Source organism: Stegastes partitus, unplaced genomic scaffold, assembly GCF_000690725.1.
Source record: "Stegastes partitus isolate 25-593 unplaced genomic scaffold, Stegastes_partitus-1.0.2 Scaffold103, whole genome shotgun sequence".
NCBI classification, from domain to species: Eukaryota; Metazoa; Chordata; class Actinopteri; family Pomacentridae; genus Stegastes; species Stegastes partitus.
Genome location: NW_007577834.1, coordinates 801,691 through 824,570, shown reverse-complemented (window position 1 = coordinate 824,570; position 22,880 = coordinate 801,691). Strand labels below are relative to the sequence as shown.

Below are 22,880 nucleotides of genomic sequence, written 5' to 3'. Positions count from 1 at the left end.
AAGGTTTTGGATCCTAAAATTTCCCATTTGTCACATTTTCAGCATTTATGTCCTTTTGGCAAACATAAGTAATACATCACATCAGATGGTGTATATCTGCACAGACAATGTCAAGCATTTTTCAAATTAAAGCATGCTATAACAAAATCTAAATTTCTTTAAGCAAAACTGCAAACAACACTGAAAGATTCATACTGTAATAAATGAAGAAAGCATCTTCACCAAACGGAAAATGTCGGCAAACTCTGAGGAGGACTGAATGTTTTAATCTTATATTATATAGAGATCCTCACAGACATCCTTTAAGCCATCCTGTTCTGCTCTTCATTAATCTGTACTGTAGTGACTGATGTAGAGTCACGTCAACAGTAAGTTTAATCAGAGTTGCAGACCCTGCATCATGTTACCAGCAGAGTTTTATGTTTATTGACAATGAACCTCACCCTAATCAATACAAGTGCACCACCACATCCGTCCCACTGCCCCATTTATCAGCTGCACTGCTCTGTGCTCTCTGCCTGGACATAACATCATATATTCAGCCCCTCAAACTGTCAGCTTCTTGTTACATACGTAAGTAAAGCCCAGGTCCCTGCCTCTGACACAGAAATAGGTCAGAAGAGAAAAGGTGACTGTGCAAACATGCCAGAAATTCCACTGCAGATCTGGATTTTAAACTGGTAAGCAAAAGCATCCACTTAATCCTGAAATGCACCGTCTCCTTACAGTCAATCGTAACAAGAAAACAAAGTTAGAACAGCATGCGGAGTATGTTAGGAGAAGAAACCCTGGGCAGACACTGACGTCAAGCAGAGATTTGTCTCACAGCAGCGGCCAGACAGATCCTACGTGTTTATGTGCAAACAAGCCTAACTCAAATCCTCAAAATCCCTCATTTACTCTTCTCTTACTTATCTGCATCTTCTTTTTGTGACCATTTGAGTTTGATCAAAATAACCAGGAAAGGGAAATTGTTTCACGTGGATTCACCTCATTAAGTCTTCTTCATTTACTGTCGTCTGTGCTCTGTCTGTGTTTTTCCAGCCAGGATCCCTGTGCGTGTAGGCTCTAACGAGATTAAGCCACTACATCCTTCCACACTTGCCCTTTCTCACACCACCTCACCCGAGTCTGAGCTTCTATATCCGAAAGCCTGATGTCACACTACTGCTGGCAGTGACTGTAAAGAAGTCTTAGTCTCTGGTGTGCTGGTGTCTGAAACTGTACATGACCGGTTACTCAATACAAATTGAATTACAGCATCTGGTCTATATTACATGGGGGAGCGGTGACTGGCCCCACGCTACTTCCTGGTACATTATCTGATATCCCAAGAGGATAAACCGATAATAAAATCTTACTCTGATCTTTACAGAAGAATAAATAAGACTCAACTTACATAATTAAAAAAAAAATATTTTACCAAAACAGAATCTTTAAAATGACTTCTGGAGCCTTTTAGTCAAAGATCAAAACATCAATATATTAAAAATGAGTATATTTTGGGGTTAAAATGCATTTATGTAAAGATATGTAAATGGGAAAGAAATTTCAGAAGAGAGCAGAAAAACAGATTGAGACAGAACTTTTAGGCCAAAAGGAACAAGTTGACAACTGGTTTTAGTGAATTCTTCCTTCAAGCGATGTTTGTGTATAAATCAAGGCCAAAATTAAGAGGTTCAGGGGCAAAGCAGGACAAACCACACATATCCAAAGGTGAGTTTTATGTTTTTTTGTGTTTATGGTCTACTAGTTCATGACATGGTGGTCCAACCAACAGCCCACTAGTAATGCCACAATGTGACTTTAAAGATTGACCCATGATGGTTTTGCCAGGAAAATTTAGTGGCAAACTGGACCAAGCCACAGGAGTCGCTGACCGTTACATCACGGGCGCAGGTAGTTGCATGTGTTTCAAGATAGCGGACAGCGCAACCTCAAGTCCCATGAAAACTCAGGTGGTAGGTATGGTAAGGTAAAACTAAAACTTAATTAAGCACCACCAAGCATCTATTTCTAGCCCATCATCCTCAAAAGTATCTCTACTTCCTTATGATGTAAACTCTTCAATGCTGTTCAGCAAGACAAACCTTGGATCAGTTTTTTTCTCAAAAAGTAGAAAATGTGGTATGGCTCGCTTTGGCACTCAGCAAAAGGAAAGGCAAAATTAAAACTTAAATAAGTCATCATAAAGCAGCTGTTTCTATCTCTGGACAGTGTTACAACACCTTTGGATGCAGGTAGTGAATAAATACGTTTTACACACATTATGAAAATCATTAACGAGCAACAGGAGTTTCCTGGGGAATAGTTAAAGCTATTAGAACTGCTGTTCAGGTAAAAAAGGATGAGGAGGCAATTTGAGAGTTGATTATGACATCATCAAAACTAGTGTTGGCATTTTTATAATACAGAGGGAAGGAACTGATCTTGACCTGGAATCACTGCAGCAAGCTTTAACACAAAATGTTCTTATCACCATAAAATGGACTAACAAATGGTTTCCGTTAAACTTAAACATCCAGGATGAGCTTTCCTTTGAAGTTGTATTTGTGTCCACCTTCTAAATCTAAATCCACAATTCACCTTCTTTTAGCTCAGTTTTGCCCTTGACCCTCTCCTGAGGGAAATATCTGGCACTTTAGCTGCTAAATTCTGGTTGCTTTGTCTGTCTGCTGTAGACTGTACGGCACACACTTCAGATTTTTCAGTGAAAACAACTGCTGCTGGAAGCTGGTTGTGCGAGAGCAGTGTTTGTGGTCAAAACCTTCCCTTCTTAATAATCTTTTTTAGCTGACAGAGTTATAAAAAGGCTAAAATGTTCTCTGGAGCTGTGTGAACTGCAGTTAGGAGATAATTCAACACCTCATCTATGACACAGTTATTATATTGATTGTTAGTATAAAAATATTGATGAGTGCAGCTTTAAGAGAAATAGAATTGGGATTTCCTTTGAAAGCAAGAAATTTAAGAAGCTGCTTACACAGAAACGGTCAGAAAGCTCATAGCTCATAAAGCACAGCTGTCTCTGTTGGCAGTTTTTCAGTTTCCTGTTATCTAGCTGTTATTTTTAAAGGCACATCAATTTGAAGGGCGACTCCAAGAATATGTGATATAACTGTAAGTCAGAGCTGCTCGTCTGCCTGCATCACACCACATAAAGAGCAACAAGAAGCCACGCTGCCCTTCCCTGACATAAATAATTCAATCAATAGGTCTATATGTAGGTCTAAAGATGGCGCAGGGTGGATGGAGGAGCAGGGAAAGAAGAGCAGGGAGGTTACACAAGGAGAGAGGGAGGGAGGGGGAATGTGGGTTACATGAGTGACCTCTGCAGCTTTGGAGAAATCCCTACGGAAAGTTCCCTGTTTACAACACACTAACAGTACATTCTCACACAGGAAACCGGGGCGTTACACCTGTCACATCCTCATTTACTCTCTTCCCTAACTTAAAAAACTCCTTTTAGGTTGTTGTATGAGGACTAAGGCCTGAGACTGGAGTTGTCCTGACATTATTAAATGCAGCACAACAGGCTACAGCACACAGGATCAAACATGGCTAGATTAGTGTGTGTGTGTGTGTGTGTGAGTGGGGGAATGGATATTGAAAGATGGATGGAGCTTTTAGGTAATGGAAAACACTCTCGGTCTCTGTGGGTGTGGGAGGAGCGGTGAAAATGATTTCCTAGCAGCAGCAGCAGCTTCAGTGTGCTTCTCGCCCTGAAATACTGGAGTGACTCACCACTGCAAAGGATGACAGCAAAGCAACGCTGGTGAGGATCGAGTCAGCCTGAGCTAGAAGACTGCATGTATAATGCGTAAATTAAAAAAAATTGATTACAACTGAAGACTTAATTTGTCTTTTAAAACATCTGAACCAGTGGCACATTATTATTTTTCAGTGGGATCAGTGTAGGTGGTTTAACATTGAGCTAAAGTATTAAAATATGTATTTGATATGAGTATGTGCATAGAATTGAGTTAGCAAATGCATAATTTTAGCCCTCAGGCACAACCGCTAAATCAAACTACAAAGAACACTGCATTCTGTTTTTGAAATCATATAACAAAGTGGATTCAAATGTTTTAATATACACTTTGAATCACATAGTTGTACCTTGTGCAACACTACGTATGAGTTTGTGTACGAGGTCGTTACCAGTAGAGGTGTTCCTCGACCATTTTGGTGACAGCTCGGGACACGGCCCTCTCCTGGGGGGTGAGGTTCTTGTTGAGGTTGACCCCCAGTTTCTCCTCCAGGAAGTCCACAATGAACTCTGAGCCCGACGCCTGCTCGTGGTTGTACTCGATCCAGGGCATCTTACCCTGCGGTGATAGCTTCCCGTCAAAGTAGTTCTGCAGGGGGAAATGGAGTCATGTGACAATATGCACATTTTCTGGATGCAAAGAGCAGCTTATTGTAGATAGATATGACAAATTAATGCAACGTTTTTTTTCCCCCCATTACTGTTATTTAGATTCTCCAAACCACAAGATCGGATAAATCTTAGGAATTCAATGGGTCGCAAAAGGTCATTATGCACAGTTTAGATAGAATCAGCAGTGAAACATATTTCTGAAGTCATCAGTGTTATTGACAGAAACATCATCATACACATTTCTAACAGAAAGCATTCAAATGTGGCTGTATACCAGGTAAGGAGAGTTTAACATAAGATGCTTTTGAGTTACATAATAGGCATTATGGGATGCAATAGTAGATCCGAGAAAGACAATCTGGTCCTCTGCAGCTCTAAATGTGACCTTTCTTTGTAAACTGTTGCCTGCAAATCACTAAACTCAGTGGAAGATTAATGTACAATCCCTGGAGAGGCGTTTTTACACGAAAAGGGAAAGCAATAAACTTTTTTTTTTTTTTTTTTTTTTTTTTAATAGTTTCGCATTCTCTGTTGAAATACTGAATAATCCCTAAAAAAAAGAATTTAAATAAATCAATATAAAGGAGAAAAAAGTGCTTTAATTGGAAAGCAAATCAGCATAACCAGTGATGAAAGGACTCAGAAGTAGGTATGTAATCATTTAAACGGATCAACAAGCAAAAATGTTTGGAGGCTACAGGTTCAGTCAGTGCTGTAAAAGTAGTTAAACATGCTGTGCATCTCTAATCAACATCTTTCTGGGTATCTATAATAGAAATCAAAAATGTAATTCTCCAAAAATGTAGCTCATTCGTGCTATGCCATAAACTGCAATGAGACAGATTGCGCCTCAGCCAACTTGTCATTAGTCCAGAGCTTATTTAAGAGATACATGGTTTTTTAAAACCCCTCTGTGACTCAGGGAGGAATGTATTTTACATTTCTGGCATGAGTGTCAGTGTTTCTTGGACCGAATACTGCTCGAACTGGGTGACAAACTACTGAACCTCACACTTTACCAAACACAATGACGAGCATTTAAGCCCTCCTCGTTGTGATCACCTGGTAGGGCAGATCCACCATGCGCAGGTACGTCTCTATTTTGAGGCAGAAGGGTGAGAGGCTGGGAACGCCATTCTTTGGCCTGGAGAACTGATGGAGGATGATGGCGTCTTTAGAGTCCAACTCCTGCTCCTTCCTACACAGACAGCACAGATGGAGAAAACAGAATCTTTAGTAAATAAACAGTGTTGCCTTGTAGTTTGCATATATTTAAAGATCATTTTTGTTTTGTTTGAATGGTTTTAAACATACAACTATATATATAAATGTGAAATGCACCTGTCTACTGTTGCAGCAAACAAAACCACCTTTAATAAAACAGCAATATGTGTTTCAACACTGTAACATAAGAACGCAACAAGAAAGTCTGTCCTGTCACATATCAGGCTTAAATTTGCTAAAGTACACTTTTCATTTAGAGGATGTTGTTTTTCCACCGTTATCTGCAGCAAATGGCTGATTTTCCAAGGAAGAAGCTACACTTTGGTGTCTTCAACCCTGCCAACTGTGTGTACACTCCAGCAGGAAAGCATTGATGCTAACTTTAAAGACGGCAGCGTTATCCTTTCCTGGAAATGTTAAACTGTAAACCCGTCTGGCTGAGAGCAACCTGTCTTACTAACGGTTTTCTAGGTCAGTGGGTACTGCAAGATAAATACCAAACATAACTCAGCAGCTGAATAAAAAATAGGGCTTGCTGTTCAGTTTTAGCCTCTAACAAACCTTCCTGGGAGGAACAGGTCGCACCTGTGGTTTATTATAGCACAGCGCCTCAGTAGCTCCCTAGAGTTATTTTTTTTTAAGCAACTAAGCCCACAAACATGCACTGTTTTTATATTTGCATGACCTATTCACTCAGATTTAGATTGTACGGAATTATTGTTTTGTTGTCCTCATTGAACTCCATGCAGGAAAAAAGTCTACTGTCAATCTGTGATGTGCAGGAAATAAAAATGTGTAACTTTAGTTAAGTTTACATGACCAAATATTAAACTAGTGGTTGACTGATGTGAGTTTTCCAAATATCACGATAACAGTGGTGGCAGATAGTCAATATCATGTCATTGTTTAGTTTTTCAGAGCCTCTAAAATACAGCAGTTTCATAATAATTAATAACTTTAATAAATATCAGTTTTGTTTTTCCTCCATTTTTCTTAAAGTACATCTGGACTTTGACTGCAGTGTGCTTCTTTTAATTGTTAAGAAATGTATCAACTAAATAAATATCGACAGGTAATCAAAAAAAACTAAAGTTTCTGGGGGGAAAAATGCATGCATGAAAAAAATCTTAAAGTTTAAGTGCATTTATTAACATTTATCAGCAGATAGGATCCTCTTCTGCTCCTGGTCTGGTAAACATATTGACATCTGATGTCTCACTGTGCTCACAGGCTGCTTACAGATTTATCTGAGCTCATATGCAACATAGAAAACAATTCATTAGCTGATGTAGCCAGCCAGATCCCAGAAGCAACGTGACGTAGCTTCTCTTTGATACTGGCCAATTCTAATTATCTCAAAATGACTACTACTACCAGAAACCCAATACTATTTTCTATTAATAACTATTTTTAGTGTAGATTGTCATTAGAAATTGATGAAGATATCCAGGAGTTTAAAATCTCTACATGTGGAGAATATTGCTGATAAAGCTCCACTGTATCTGTCACCTCTGCTAGAAGTGAAATGATTGACTGAAAGAGTCATCACGCTGCTCCAGTTTTGAGGAAACACAAAGGAGGGGGATTTCCCATCCTACTGGTCTGTACGCCTGCTGTCTCACACATTCAATGACAAACTAGTGTTCATTTGTGACAGGAGCTGCCAGTGTATGACTGTGCTATAGTCACAAAGCCAAACATTGAACAATAGGAGTGTTTAAATGGCATCCAGCATAACAATTATGATTAAGCCCTCATTTGAAACAAGAAAAAACATCAATTTGATTTACTACACTGTCTCTCTGATCACATTCATTTCAGAATGTATTTCCATTTCTCCAAAACATAAGCAGGACCTGCTTAAACTCTGAATGCTGCTTAAGCAACTAAACAGAATTAAGGAGGAGTACAGTTTTGATGTATCATGTCAAACTTGTCACCCTCCAGGCAGACACACAGACCCTGGAAGGTCTGCTCAGCATCTCTTTTATCGCTGGCCAATGCTCTTTGGATCTGCATAACTTAATGGAAGTGTACAGCGGTCTGGCAACAGCTGCTCTACTTTTTATGGAACATTATTTTATGAATAATATATAGGATAAGCAATCTTGGTTACCCTGGTGTCAGTGTTAAAGTATCTCTCCTGTTGTTGATTAAACCCCTAAAAACTGATCTCTGCACATCCAAGTCACATATTTAGAAGTTTGTTTTCATTAAATAATCTAACCCTGCCGTCACATTGATTTAGGTGTAGCACTGCACCATTACTTCCTCCAGAATGTGTAGATCTATGAAGTCCCCTCCCCACTCGCTGCAACTCAAGCACACCAGCTCACCCATGACTGGGGCCCAACATGGTAAATCAACTCTATGCTATAATTGCACGTTAGTGATATTGGAGTCCTTCAGCTAGACATGTTTGAGCTGGAAATTGAGAATATTGACACACAAAGACCCAACCAGCAGGCTGACAGGATTGGTCAGGATCCTTGTTTATGCCCGTGTTTTATGAGACTATCATCAGTGCACGGCAGCTTTAAGGCGGAAGTGTTCAGCAATGGCTTTGACTGCACATAAAACACCACACGAACATGTAAACAAGGTAAAAACTGATTTTAACCAAAAGGGTCTTTATAGAGTAATATGACACTAAATCCACTTTATGAGTTTGTAAATTACAGTCATTTTATTACAGTGTCTACTGTTCCTGATTCCGTATTTATAGTTATTATTGCAACATTTATTTTCTTTTATGCTTGGAAAATCTCTGATCTGGTAATTCTCTTTAAAACCTCTTCATTTGAACTTTATGTTGTGTAAAGATCATGTAAAAATCTAACTGAAGAGCCTGGTAGTTCTCTACCCTGCTGGGTTTTGCAGGAGGGCTTTAGTTGACATTCAGGAGAAAACACTGTCACCTCCTGTTTCATGAGGCTGTAGACCACAGCTGGGCCCGGCTCGAACAGCTTAAAGTAAGAGTTAACATTGTTTGATACTTCTAGATTTGCTTGCGATGAAGAAGTGACGTGTATTCAGAAGTTTGCTGCAGGAAATGGACACATTAATACTCGTCGATGTCTCTGGAACAACAACAGCAAAACATGGCTAAATATCAATTTCCAAAAGGGATTTTATATTCTGAGTTCTGTCTCAAACTCTCTTTGGAATCTTGTTACTCTTATAACAGTTTACTAATAAAGGATTTCTCAGACAGTTTGACTTCTTTGGAGCACTAAACAAAAATCTCACTATGTAAGATAACAAACAGTGCATTTATTTGGCTGGGAATGATGTAATCACTCTAAATTGTCAAGCAAGTTTCTTTTAGTGTTATTGTGATACTTTATTGTCATTTAAGCATTTTTGTTACCTTCATCAAACTTGTAAGCACAATCTGTGGCAAAGGTAGCTGCTTATATAATAATTATTTCATGGGTCAGAAGAAACAAATGCAGATTTTTAAATAATTGTTCATTTTGTGGTTGTTATTACTAGTAAACATACATCAGCAGGGTTTAGAAGACATCGAAGTCAATATTAACAAAGCAGATGCTAAAGTAGATTGTTTTTTGTTTTTTTGTTTGAGGTTATTGTTTGTTTGTTTGTGCTTACAGTAAGAGCTGATAAATAAACTCTCTTTTGAGCAGAACTTGATACAGTCTATACTGAGTCTCTGTCTGGATGAGTCCAGGTCCTACATGTCGCTGTCCACACTCCAGTGGTGCTGAAACCTTAAACTCTGAGCAGAGAAACGAACATCCTCATGTCTGATCTGCACTGTGCGTCCATCCCTCTGTCTCTAAGGTCGCTCCATTTGAACTTTGCGCTGAAATCTCGCTCTAACGAGCCTCTGTTAACGTTCAGGATGCGTACAGGGCGCAGGGGAGAGTAACAGCTGACTGCACTGGCAGAGCCGCTGCCAGTGTCAGCAACACATCACATGGCCTGAACAGATGATGCCGGCAGGCTGCGGGTCCAGCCTCCGTCTGCTGCACGTGATTCAGCAGCAGCGATCCTGCACGAAATGTAAGGTTACACAGCTTATCGAGGGGGAGGAGGGAGGGGAGTGAAAGCGCCAGCTACCAGGCCACTGTAACAGGATGTACTTACTCCCCGGCTATGGCCTGGCCCAAAAATAATCTCTCCATTGACAGACACGCATTCTCCGCTCTGACAATAGTCCTGCGTTAATCACTTTCACACCGCAGCGTCCTGCTCGCGTCTCGTTCATCCGCTTCAATTAAAGGGCGGCTGCAAACGAAGACCTGTTTTTTGTTGTATTTCTAGACAGCTGCGGTGCCTGTCAAACAGCAGAGTTCATTAAAGGTCGGGCTGACGCCGCAGCGCCCGAGGAGCGCTCCATTTATTCACGCTCAGGTGCCGACGGATGCTGGCACACGAGCGGACGCGTGACTTGCTTTATTTATTTATTTCTCCCCTCTCTCTCTCTCTCTCTCCCTCTTGGTCGTGTCCTTGGAAGGAGGAAAACAGGGACTGAAAACCTCAGCAAACCACCGCGAGATCTGCACAGAGATTCCACCCTTTAGACACCCTCTGCGTTCATTCATAGTTTTACGCACAGCACACTGCAATCAGGCCAAATAATCACAATCACAGATTTTAAAAACACCATGACATGAGGTGTGTTCCTACCTGATGGCGAGCAGCTCATGCAGTAGATAGGCTGCAGCAGCCAGCAGGGCCCCCCCGGTTATGTACAGGGTCTTCTTCCACCAAGAGTCCGAGCCCAGAACCGACATGATGCCCCCGTAGTCCTGCAAAGGAAAGGCGATGATATAGCCATACAAAGACTGCTGCTGCTCCGAGGCGCACAGCCCGAGAGGCAGGCTGTGGTTCCGCCCGAGTTCAACCACACACGGCCGGGAAGAGGCGAAGCCAGCAGCCCAGTACATTCTCTCCCTCCCTCGGTCACAGCCGCCCCGCTGCCTCCCTGCTGCTGCTGCAGTCCCCGTTAGGCTTCATCCAAACGCCCGGCGGGTTGTCTACGGCATGGCGGCGGCGGGGCTAATGCTTCTCCAGGAAACCAGAAGGAGTAAACATCTCCACTGCCCTCCCCAGGACGATGCTCAGCACTCAGGTCGCTTTCCTTTGCAGGTTCTCGCAGCGAGCATCGTCAAGCTACGAACAAACACAGCACCGCGTCCTGCTGGTGCAGATTTCAAAATAAAATGTCACTGTTGGTGTTCGCTGTGGTGTTATTTTAATGACTGGGACACCGTCTTTCGCTGATGTATTTATTACTTTCTGAACATAAAAAAGCTTACATTGTTAGACCTTCCGGTACTAAACTAATATATAAACTAATACTGGCCAAGCTGCATGGATCCACCCTGTAAATGTCAAGAGACTCTCAGTGTTCCAGCACATTGTGTCAGCGATTGAACAAAGAGCTCCAGCTGTTTCCATTTCATGATGTATCTTAATGAAAACTGACAGTAACATCATCAAATTACTTGTTTTGTCTCACCAAATGAAGATTCAACTTATTACCTTATTAGACAAAAAAGCAGACAATTATTAGATGTGAAAACCTGTAGTTAGACAATATCTGGTATTTCTGCGTGGAAAATGATTTTGGAAAAACAAGTATTTAGCTCACTGTCTTACACTGTCAATAAACTGATTAGCTCTAAAGTTATTTCTGTTCAAACTAGTCACTGTTGCTTGTGTCAGCTCACTTAAGCCTTTTGCCCAAATAGCTGAGAGACGCTCTTTTATTTTTTTTTCTAACAGACTAAAATATCCAGGTTCAGAGATATTTTTTCCATTTCCAAAACAGTCTTCATGTTTTGGTCACATACATTAGGGGTTGACCAATTATTGGCTTGTCTGAATATTGGATCAAATATGCAGCATGTTTCCAATTACCAGTCCTGTTATTTTGTTTCTATTGCTGATTCTGCTTCAAATAAAGTTAAAAACACACTACTTTGGCTGTGATGCAGCTGCATCTCAACCATACTCCAGTTCTTATTAAACAAAGGCAAAACATTAATAAATAAAAGGCATGTTAACAAAATCTAGAGTTGGAGTGTAATTTTACATTATGACACCAAGATTTTCATTTTTACTGTAAATGAATCTGAGTCGACAAATCAGACATCGATCTACTTAACTACTAACTGCTATTGTATCGGCCATGAAACAAACATTTCAGTCAAACACTAAAATACATTATACATTGTGTACCAAGATGTTCCAATGTTCTGTTTTCTTGTTGTTGTTGTTTAGGTCTTTTACACAGATTTGGTCAAATATACTTGATCTCTACAAACATCTTGTTGGAGTCAAGTCTGTTTTTTTTCAGTATTTTGTCAAATCTTGTAAGATTTTTATCTTACAATCTTTTATGTACACATATATATATATTACATACACCAATCAGCACAACATTACACACGCAACCTTCCTTTTACTGTGTTGGTTCCCCTCATGCTGCCAAAACACCTCTGACCAATCAGGGCATGTACACCAGGCCTCCAGGGTGTTTGTGTTGTCTGGTACTGAGATATTGGCAGCACATCCTTTAGATTGCTAGTTGGGGCCTTAATGGATTCGACTTGTTGCAGCATATCTTACAGATGCTCAACTGGACTGGGACCTGGGGGTTTTTGCTGGCGGGTCAACACCTTGAGTTCTTGATCATGTTCTTCTGCAATGTGGCGTGCATTGTCCTGCTGAGGGAAGCCAGTGCTAAAGGAGTGTACTTGGTCTGCTATGGTGTTTATGTGGGGGATACCCGTCAAAGTAGCATCATACTGAATGGCAGGATCCACAGTATCCCAGTAGAACATTGCTTTATCACGAGGTCATCAGTGTTATTTGCTTTACTAGTCAGTGGTTGTAATTTTGTGACTGGTTGGTGTATACAAACACACCTACAACCCAATAGTCAGTAAATAAAGATAAGAGAATAAGGGCTTTTAGAACAAAACCGATGCCATATAACAGCTTGGTACTTTTATTTTTACAACAAAGATAAGTAACTTCCGGTGTGGGCGTACGAAACCCTGGTGACTTGACGCAGCTGGCCTTTTGTCTTTCTCCAGTGGTGGAGTCACCCCGCCCTGACGAGCCCCCGCATCCCAGTGAAACCAGTAGCTCACCATGACGAGCACACAGCCCAGTGGCCGACAACACATGACGACAAATCCCTCTAATAATCACACAAGGTATTAAAGTGTCTGAGTCAGACAAGTCAGCTGTCCTGCTCTAGTCCTTGTTTACCTCCATGAGCTTAGTTACTCAACACATGATTACTTAATTGGTGATGTATCCATGTATAGATATTAAAGCGTGCGCTCAATTAACAACTACACAGAGGAGACAAGTTGTGTTTGTTAATAAATTCAATGTGTTCATCATTCACTTCTATTGAATAAGTAGCTCATGTGGTGTAAAGGTGGATCTACTCACTCTGGAACAACTTCGGAAGTGTACGAAGACGTTCATGTTGACGGTGTGATCCAGCAGGTGAGTTGGGGATCTGTTTGTCGAGCATGCCGAGGACCGGATGAAGACAACTTGGAGGAAAGAAGATGATCCTGTAGCTTAGTTACATCTCCGTCATTACCACCCTGGTGCCAAGAAAGCTGCCAGCTGACTCCGTGTGCAGGTCACTGAGAGAAGCTGCCTTTAACACCAACTACTGACTGCACGTCTGATGTCTCTCTGCGATGTGCACCACAGTCCGCACCGCAGCCATGGCGACCGCAAGTTAGGCGCGCGGTCCCGCTGCTTTAGGCGAGCGCGCATTACAGCAGGAGCGTTTGTTATTGTTGACAGCTGATGTAGCGTGGGCATGAGAGAGTCCACAGCAGGGCACATGTGAGATGAAGGGGAGTCAGAGTTTAAACATGTCGCTTAAATTCTGCACAGGCATGATTACAACCACCATCAGCAGATTATGTCACACTGTGAAATTAGTCATATTTCTTGCAGCAGCAGCTTTCTGGTCCCCAGAGTGTGTTCAGTTAACTGCTGCAGCACAGGAAAAATGTGATTTGTGCACGCATTTCACCGCCTCTCTTTAAGAACAGCATGCAAGCCTGACTTATTCTCCGCCACAGGGAGAGATCTGCATTATATAATACTTCCACATGAGACCCATTATAATCCCAGAGGAAGTGACTGTTCCCTCTCGTGACACAACTTATAAGGCTTTAGCATCTAGAAATGGATAATAGAAAATCACATCTTTTGTTAGCCACCAGGGCCAAATAAAATGAGACTTTCACTGATGAAAGGTCAGATTTAATGGCAACCTGCAAAAGCATACAATACCAAGCTGATGCAGAACAATATTTGCTCATCTCTGCAGCTGTTTGATTCTCTGCTGCTGAAAGACAGAATTAGAGATGTACAGTTGCCTTGCACAGCTTATCAAACATTAAGCATTTATTAAACTCTCCAACATCATAGTGCAATCGTATTGTGAGTGTGGCTCAGCGACGACGGCACATCTCTAATTCGATCTCGAGGTTGTTTGTCCCTTCCCTCGAATAAACCCCGTCTCGTGTTGCATCACAGCTGCTGGCCGAGGGGACGTCAGAGCTCCATGAATCTGAATCATTATTTTCATTTTCTGACTTGCTCTCCAGTGGACTGGCTCAGCTGTGTGCGGCTGCAGCGTGGTCCTCCGGGTGGGGGCTGCTGTCCTCGGCTGCATCTTTCAGTCTGACTGCGTGGAGGGCATAGTTGATGGCAGTGCTGTTAGTCCAGCTCCAGGCTCCCGACAGTGGGTTGTACAGCATTCCCTGGACAGACTGCACTGAGAAACCATCTGATAAAGAAGAAAGAGTACAACATTTATATACAGATATATTTAGATATTTTTTTAAGTTATTTTTTGGCCTTTTTGCACTTGTTTGAGAATGCAATTGAAAGAGAGAGAGAGAGAAAAGTAGGGGAGAAGAACGGGGGAGGACCTGCGGCAATAGCAATAGTGACGCCCCTAGATTTATTTTTTATTTTTTTAAACACTCCATGTGGTTAAGCTACTGAAGCTGAATAATCTAAAGCATTCAGGCTTCAATGTACAATACTGTTAATCCAATCCGAATGTAGAGCCAGCAACAGAGCTCATAAAGAATGATGCACTCATAGATGTATTTTTGATTTAATTGGAAAATCTAGCCTTTAAAAATGTGAGACTAAGAAGACATGCTATGGAGGGATTAATCCAAAAAGAGCAGTTTAACATTTATTTCTTGAACATTTCTGTTGTATTATAGAATTGCCCAAAGTAGATTAAAACATCTTGGTAGTCCCAAGTGTTGGTGTTATTTGCTTCACATGTCAAGGTTTCTTGTAAAACTAAGTTTTGCAAACTAAAAAAAGGCTATAATGTATTTTTTTAAATTGTGATAAACAGCAGTGTCATGATATCCTGGTCCAGACAATAACTGTCATACATAATAAAATGAAGTACTGATAGCATGTAAATAGATATATGAGAATATTGCACATAAGTAACTATCTGGCTGAAACTCCAATATAAGAACATAGAGTACTTGTATTTTGAATGCAAGTCATTTACCAAAACAAAAGAGACAAAATACCAAATGAGCAAATTTAAAACACAATTTGATGAAGTTGACTTTTAATAGAATTCCCACTGAAATTCTTTTAGCCACAATATTCATGTAGTAAAAATCGGACATTGTAACAGCCTCACTGTGAAACACTTGTTCTGTTTCTCACTTACAAGCGACAGCATTTTACCCTGTATCATTTCCTCGTGTGGAAATCAGAGGAACTTACTGGACTCCAGGAGGCGCTCCAGCTCTTCTGGACTGATGAACTTTTCCCAGTCGTGAGTCCCATTGGGAACGATGCGTAGGATCTGCTCGGCTACGATGATACCCAGCGCATATGACAGGTTGGTTTTATTTATCGTTGTGATGAAGAGTGAGCCGCCTGGCTGCATACACAGAAAATGGGAAGGGTTTTAGTGCATTATTGTTCTTCTGTAAACATATTTGATGACAGTGCACATGAGGGAGGTGTACTGATCCCCGGGTCACAAGGGTATTTATAGAATGGATTTAAAAGCTTTCAGTGGACTGAATCCAGTGCATGAGACCAGGAGGTAACAGTGCCAAACCTCAAGGTTGAACTCGGTCAAGATTAACAAATTGAGCAGAAGGGGAGGAAGAAGGAGAGTGGAAGATACAGAAAATGAAAGTGGAAGAGTGTAGTTCTACAAAATGAATCCAAACAACACAAAAGTTCAATTTAAAACCTCCCTGAATACGTGCCCTGAAGACACACACATTTGAATGTTTTTTTCAGTAAAAGAGCAGACGAGAGAGACTGACAGAGAGGACGTCTGCTCGTGCATTTGGCCAGGTCGAATGCAGAGGCACTCCATGAAGATTAGGCTGTTTTTCCTCTTTTGGCCCACTGACCCAGGAGATTATAACCCTCTGGCCGCAGTATTGATGCACAGCTTTCACTGAAGCTTTTCAATGTTCAGTGCAAAACACACTCATGAAAACACATGCTGCCCTATTCCCCGTGACCAAACAGATGCAAACACAACAAAGTCACCATATGTACGTTAAGAGACGCTCAGATGAACACGCAAACACACATCTCGTATCGATGCAGAAACATGTGGCCTAAGAAAACAGCTGGAGGAAAAAACAACAACAAACACACACACCTAATAAAGGGACAGACCTTCAGCACATTGCTGCAGCAGAAAGCAAACGTTTCCAGGTCGGCCAGATGTTCCACAACCTCCGACGCAACAACAGCGTCGAACTGGGCCGCTCCCTGCTCTTGCTCTCCTCCCTCCTCTTCTGCTGACAGCTCCTCCAGGGTGCAGGCCTGGTAGGACACCTGGTCACGGAGGTCCGGGTCGTAGGAGGAGTGCAGCTGGGCGGTGCCGATGCTGTTTTCTACTGGATCTATACCCAACACTGTAGCGCCAAGGCGACCCAGTGGCTGGGGAAGGACAAGGAGGGGAATGAGGAAAGTCATGACTGACTCTGCTATACTCAGGTAAAAGTCTTTAAACAAGCACAGAGAGAAATAAGTCAAATGTAGTACAAAACAGTAACAGTAGAGCAAGCAGAAATTTAAAATGCAAAATGTCAAAATAAAATTCATGACAATACATCGGTTATATCGCCTTTAACAAATAAGACTATAGTCATTGCGTTGATAGTGCTGCTGGTTGTCACACTACATTTCTCATAAATCCTTTTAGTTCCTGTGTTAAAGAGAACATTATGACTTGTACTGTATTCTTTCATCTTTCTCTTTGGATGATGAATGCAATATACAATATAACTACAGTGAAACTGTACCAATCCTTCTCCAGTTACAGCCAATCTCACATTGAAAACACATTCCTGTGACCTCAACACACATCAGCATCGATTGTTGTACCAAATGACAGTCTCATATTCAAACTAAAACATGCCACTCAAAAAATGCCACTCATAACAGCGTGAACTTAGTATTTTAATTAATTTAAGAAAGAACCATATCTATAAAACTTGCTTTACAACTGTATCCATTTCCCCATTAACTAGTGAGGCCACATTTGGAAAAAAAAATGACTCGTACATATAAATCCATGCACGCACTGAGAGTTAAAATGCAACTGATGAGCTATCCACCCTGAGATTTTTTTTATGAGCATATCACGCGTTTTGGAGCAGTTGTGTTTGAGGTTCAAGTCTTGGATTTTATGTGTTGGAACAAGATCGTGTTTTCTGAAACATACACAAGCCTTGTATTGTATTGTTAGAGAAAAGTTTTTAAAAATGTATCAGAAATGTTGCAATATGCTCTGAATTCCATCAGCCACTGGATCCAGGAGACACATCTGCTCATAAACTTTCCCCCTTTATTAGAAAAACAATCATATATATAGGGCTGCATTTTTAAGATATAGATTAATGTAACAAATTGCAGTTCAAATTACATTTGTTTTGTGTTGAGGTAAACTTTTAAAATAGCACATCAAAGTACTGAAGAGAAGTTGATTTTTTTTTTTTAAAAAGGGGGTTTGGTGTTGGTTTAGTAAGAAAACATTTGAAAAGCTGTGGAGACTAAATCAATTATGTGTCAAAGCAGTTAAAGGATTCACAGTTTAGTCTGTTGCTGTATCTGTTAAGGGCTTAAACAAAAGGTGAAATGATAAAAACCAATGCATTCCTGCTAGTATGCACTAAACAGTGGATGGTTGTGAACCACAGCGCCCTCCTCTGGACAAAACCTAAACATACCAGCCTGTACAGAGAGTTCCATTTGCCTGCCCAGGGGCTGACATCCATCCTCCCACAGCAAATCCCTTGAGATGGAGGGACTTGTAGTGACAAGACACCCAGACACAAAATAACATCCGCAATCTTAACAGACACTTTTTGGCATTCCTATTGTGTGAGTGTGTGTCTGAATACGACAGCCTGTGTGACAGAGCCATATAAATACAGGACCTGATTTTGTCTTCCCAGATCACACAACATAACTGGTATGTCCTCAGTTCAAATGAAAGCCCTGTCTTGGCTGCCCAGCTATCAACACTAACAAACAGATAAACAACTGTAAACGACCGACTGTCCGATCCACCACACTGCGACCAGTCAGATCAAAAGAGAACAAGAACTGGGATGACGTTGAAATGTTTTTTTTAGGCACTGCTATGTGTGCATGTGAGAAGATTGGCACTAGAACACACTGAAGGCACATATTTACACTGCAACGGGACAGAAGATGCTCAGTGTGACGTGAGAGGTAGCAATTGAAACAATTGGGACGGGACAGATTTTTATTTTTTTTACATTTCCTTATCCTCACTTGGTCTGTATCTTTCTCCCACACATGCAGATATTTTTACCTCCGTAAGCAGGCCTCCTCCACAGCCCACATCCAGGATTCTCAGTCCTGCCAGTGGTTTCCCAGGATGACGTGCTCTGTGCACATTCAGCAGGTTATCCCTGTAAAGGTAAATGAGCAGTCACAGTTTTAAATTTAGAAGTCTCTCCCACCTCCACACATTACTCTTAGTCTCCAACATACACCCATACTGTGTCACGCATAGACTTAACACTTTAAGTGAAAGGACTGTGGGTAGATATGAGATTCTAAACCTCCACAGCATAAAGAGGCGAATGGGCATAGACACGTTTTCTTACACCATCCACTGTTGGTGTCCCCCATTTCGCCCTGAGCAACAACAGCAGCAGCTAACAACCATGAATGATGCTCTGTTCCTTCATCATCCCTACCTTACCTCCATCCTTCCCTCGCACAGTGTTTGACAGCTGTGTGCTTCAGGCAAGAAACATGCAGAACAGGCCAAGATCTGAGTATGCATCATCCTCATTTAAGATCTGCCGGGGTGCAAGAGCATTCATGCATCCACCTCAGCACACCACTGCACAGCAGTAAAGTCTCCTGAAACACTGTCTGTGGGGAATGTCGAGCTATCATCACACGATAAGCAATTATTAGCATTGATTGAGCTATGATGCAGCTGATGAAACTGATTTCAACTTTATAAATGACTGAAGTAAAACAAATGCAGAAACTCGCTTTTGTTTGGCTAAGCAAAATCCAAACTAAAATTTCTGATGGAAAGCTAAGTTTATGCTACAGGAACTTAAGAGTTTAAATGTGCAAAACTCAAAAACACCCTGGTGTAAAAAGACATTAAGAGTACAGATGTCAGAATTAATGTCACATGTTTGCAAGTATTTCTTCACAACTTGGCATTACTGAGATGAGCAGCAACACAACTGCTGATTTCTTCACAACCAATGTGACACAATATAAATGTTGTCTCCTTATATTACTGTCAAATGTTACACTGTATGACTTGTCTGTTACACTACAATAAATTGTTGTTGAACACAACGTACCTTTAGGCACTACAGCATTCCTGTAGTCTGCTGTACTTTAGGTGATGAAACTTACAAATGACTGAAATACTTGAAAGTTGGTGTCTTAAATAAAAACACAAACTTTAGCGGTCACTACAGACCAGTAAAATTAATGTGTGAAGTTGAATGGCCATCGTAGTTTTGCCTTTAACGATCGTAGGATCTGCACTAATGCAAAATCAAACTCTGTTAAGCAGCACTTTCCATGATTAAAACTAAAGCTTTCCAAAATTTAAATAACGACTTCTGCACATTTTTGCTAATGTCCATTTATAGAATGTTATTAGGATATGGCCACCGCATATTATATCTAGAAGAAAACTAGTTATTGATACTGAGCATTTGAAAATGCAACAATGATGGAAATTCTATGATGAAGCTATAATTTTACAGTGCTCTTATCAATGAGTGTATGAATATTACAAAATTTGAAAGATATGTGCTCATGTTGTTTTATTATGTATTTTTTTTTGAGGGGCAAAAATAGGGGAACAGCATTTTTTCTGAGTTTTGCTGATTTAAATAGTAAAAATTAAGTTAATTCATACATGAAATACTGCAGCATGCTTCAACAACACAATGTACGTGTCTACAAAGTAAGGCATCAACACAAATCAGAAGTCTATATGTCATGTTTAAATACTATGGAACTCTAGTGCACATTTAAACAGACATCACGACACCACTGAAACAATAAAAAGGAATAAAGTACCATAGCAGGATTAACTGTATAAGAGTCTAGAAGGTCCAGCAGCAACAGTGGCAGCGGTGCTACTGCGTCTCATTTAGACACACCCTGAGGGCAGAGCCTTATCAGGCAAATCAGCCACACTCAGACATACACTGGCACTAGATCTGTCATCCTGTCACCACAAACACACATCACCACCACCAACAGCACCACAGAGGGGGAGGGGGAGTGTAGCAACGGGCCCTTGGCTGGATGGGTGCTGTCATGATTATAGTGGAGGGCCCCAACAACAGATCTTATCAATCAAAACAGCCTCAGCCAGCCCCCAAAACATGCACATATGTAGCAGCAGGGCAGCCAAGACACTATTGGTTGAAAATTTGCTGATGTTTAAAGAAACCCTGTCACTTTCAATTCCCTTTACTTCTGCGCATCTCTGAATGTTCTTTGCTCTCCAACACCACGAGGCTGGAATTCCTGCGGCTTATGTGTTGACACCATTTGTTGACAGCGTTGCTAATCAATCACCTTCGTTGGCATTTACTTTGAGGGGACATTTTGGCTTTTTGCAAAGATATAGCGACAACTGAACTGCATATTTTGGACAAGCACACACCGTATAAAAGGCACCCTCAGGTCATTCATAGCATGAAGAGCTGCAAATTCTCCCTGTTCATCCCACCACTTGCTGGCCAGTGACTGGAACCTCCTCAGCTCACTGGGGTCCACTGTAGTTTGAGAGACTGACCGAGCACTGCACAAGGAAAGATACACACAAAAAAAATGTATAATTGCCATAATTAATTGTCATATTTTTTACATGGGTGATAAACTACAATTAATGAAACTGGCTCTTGTTTGATCACTGCATGCATATCAAAGTTTTTTCATCTAACACATCATGTCACAAAGTTTGTACTGAACCACACAGTCAGTCAACAAATCATTCATCTACAACAGTTTTGACAATCAGTTTATTATAGTACTCTTTTATCAATCACAAATTCTAAACATTTGCTGTTTCTTGACTCTCAATGGTGCAATTTTGTTATTATCCCGCTTTCATTTTTGAATAAATTCAATAATTTGGGGCACAGGATTGTTTCTCTGGCTTTGGAGACTGTGACTGATACTGTATCGCTCTTTGTGGAGGGGACTTTGCCAATTAAATTGACTAATTTAAAAGTTATCATCAAATTAAGTCCATGACTGACTAGTTTAGAAGTGTACTTTTGGAAGGAATTTGTGTAGTTATCCAACCTAAACTCAGTGAATCAAGATTATGTTGCTCAATTTTTACTGTTATATAGCTAAATCTGTACAGTCATATTTGAAGATGTAGTTTGCAGTGTTTTTTTTTGTTTTATATATATATAATTATTATTATTATTATTATATCCATATGGCACACCATTTAAACTACTCCACATAAGTTAAATAAAATGGCAATTCAACCAACTAAGTCACACGACAAGCTACAATGAGTTTCTTTAAACACTGTCAAAAACATCAATGACATCTTTCACAATATACTGTTTAAAATTGGTCAACACACATGTATATACTCTGGCTATTTTATTAGTTACACCTATCAAATCTAAAGCAATTTCATGCCACTGTTTAGTCATAAATTATACGTGTACAAATATAATAATGTCCAGTTTAAGTAAGCCTGTAAGAATTAATTTAACTATTGTAATGAGTGCAGTTGCAATGCCCTGGATTGCAACAAAATGTAATAAAAATAAGAATGTGTAAATGTGGCAAAGCATCAGATATCTGTTATGTTTAAGAGATGTTATCCACATTTAACAAGACCGGGGGGGGAGCTGATCAACAGATGTCAGTATACCACAGTATATTTCAAGTAACTACATATCAGTTGACCCCAGACTCCTTCAAAGGCTTCAGGGTTGTCTCCGGGTCTCCACTGACCCACACACCATGTGGAGTATTTAAAGTCAGCCTATAAACACTCAGTGATGCTAAAGCTCCCGTCCCCAGCTATCTCAGCTGAAGTGTCTCATGCAAAGTTCAGGTAAAACTGCTACCCAGGTGGTTTGGCTAACCCGGTCTGACGGAGCACGGTGTGTTTCTCCATCTCCAGAAAGTCGTTCCTCTGCAGCCACAGTGTCCGCTGTTGACATACGGTAGTCCAGCTAAAGCCGCTCCGGACCACACCGCAGACAGCGGACGATTTACGGCAGCACAGCCCTAACATAAGGCGACTAAACTTGTTGGAGTACATATACACTGTTTAACAACTAGCTACTGCAATACTGCTCACAACAACACATTAGTGGGTTTGTCCGTCGTTGTCTTCTTCTTCGTGGTTCTGGTTTTCTTCTTCTTTGAAATGACACAGCAGTCGTTACGTCAAGTGTTGCATTGCCGCCATCTTGTGGACTGAACCAACTCCGTCCAGCTTGTCGAAGTTTTCACGTGCCCACATTTTCTGCTCCTATTGTTTTTGGTCCTGTGACTGTATACATTTATTATATGGGTAATTTTCAATACAATATACGCCAATTCAGTGCGGCAAATTAGTTGTTTTAGGGACCTGAAAAACATTTGGTGCTCCTGTCTTTTCTGTCCGGCCAGAAACAATACTGTTTTGTTCCTGGTCGGACTGATGGCTGGTTCCCATGGGAAACGAATAGCTGGA

General features: G+C 40.8%; 2 protein-coding genes across 3 annotated transcripts in view; both read right to left on the bottom strand.

Moving 5' to 3' along the window:
• The window catches only part of faxcb (failed axon connections homolog, metaxin like GST domain containing b), a 14,588-nt gene extending 4,070 nt beyond the window's left edge, over positions 1-10,518 (bottom strand). The window contains exons 1-3 of the mRNA XM_008277632.1: positions 10,259-10,518; positions 5,444-5,579; positions 4,162-4,358 (exon numbers count right to left, since the gene is read on the bottom strand). Of these exons, the coding sequence (XP_008275854.1) occupies positions 4,162-4,358; positions 5,444-5,579; positions 10,259-10,518 (593 nt within the window). The remainder of the gene's footprint in view (positions 1-4,161; positions 4,359-5,443; positions 5,580-10,258) is intronic.
• Positions 10,519-13,857: 3,339 nt separating this feature from the next.
• On the bottom strand, positions 13,858-22,516 carry coq3 (coenzyme Q3 methyltransferase). 2 transcript variants are annotated; one of them, XM_008277630.1, is made up of 6 exons: positions 22,267-22,516; positions 20,832-20,969; positions 18,480-18,579; positions 16,310-16,576; positions 15,389-15,548; positions 13,858-14,408 (listed from the first exon to the last, which is right to left on the bottom strand). In XM_008277630.1, the coding sequence occupies exons 1-6, from the start codon at positions 22,461-22,463 to the stop codon at positions 14,236-14,238; spliced, it is 1,035 nt and encodes a 344-aa protein (XP_008275852.1). In that variant the 5' UTR covers positions 22,464-22,516; the 3' UTR covers positions 13,858-14,235. The 2 variants fall into 2 exon arrangements, with proteins under 2 accessions (XP_008275852.1, XP_008275853.1); XM_008277631.1 differs by having other exon boundaries at positions 22,285-22,516.
• Between the last annotated feature and the right edge of the window lie 364 nt (positions 22,517-22,880).

Coding starts and splice junctions, on each gene's coding strand:
- coq3 (XM_008277630.1), bottom strand. CDS start 22,463: ATGTACTCCAACAAGTTTAGTCGCCTTATGTTAGGGCTGTGCTGCCGT. Junction 20,970..22,266: donor GGGTTAGCCAAACCACCTGG/GTAGCAGTTTTA, acceptor TTCCTTGTGCAG/TGCTCGGTCAGTCTCTCAAA. Junction 18,580..20,831: donor CTGAGGGTGCCTTTTATACG/GTGTGTGCTTGT, acceptor TTACCTTTACAG/GGATAACCTGCTGAATGTGC.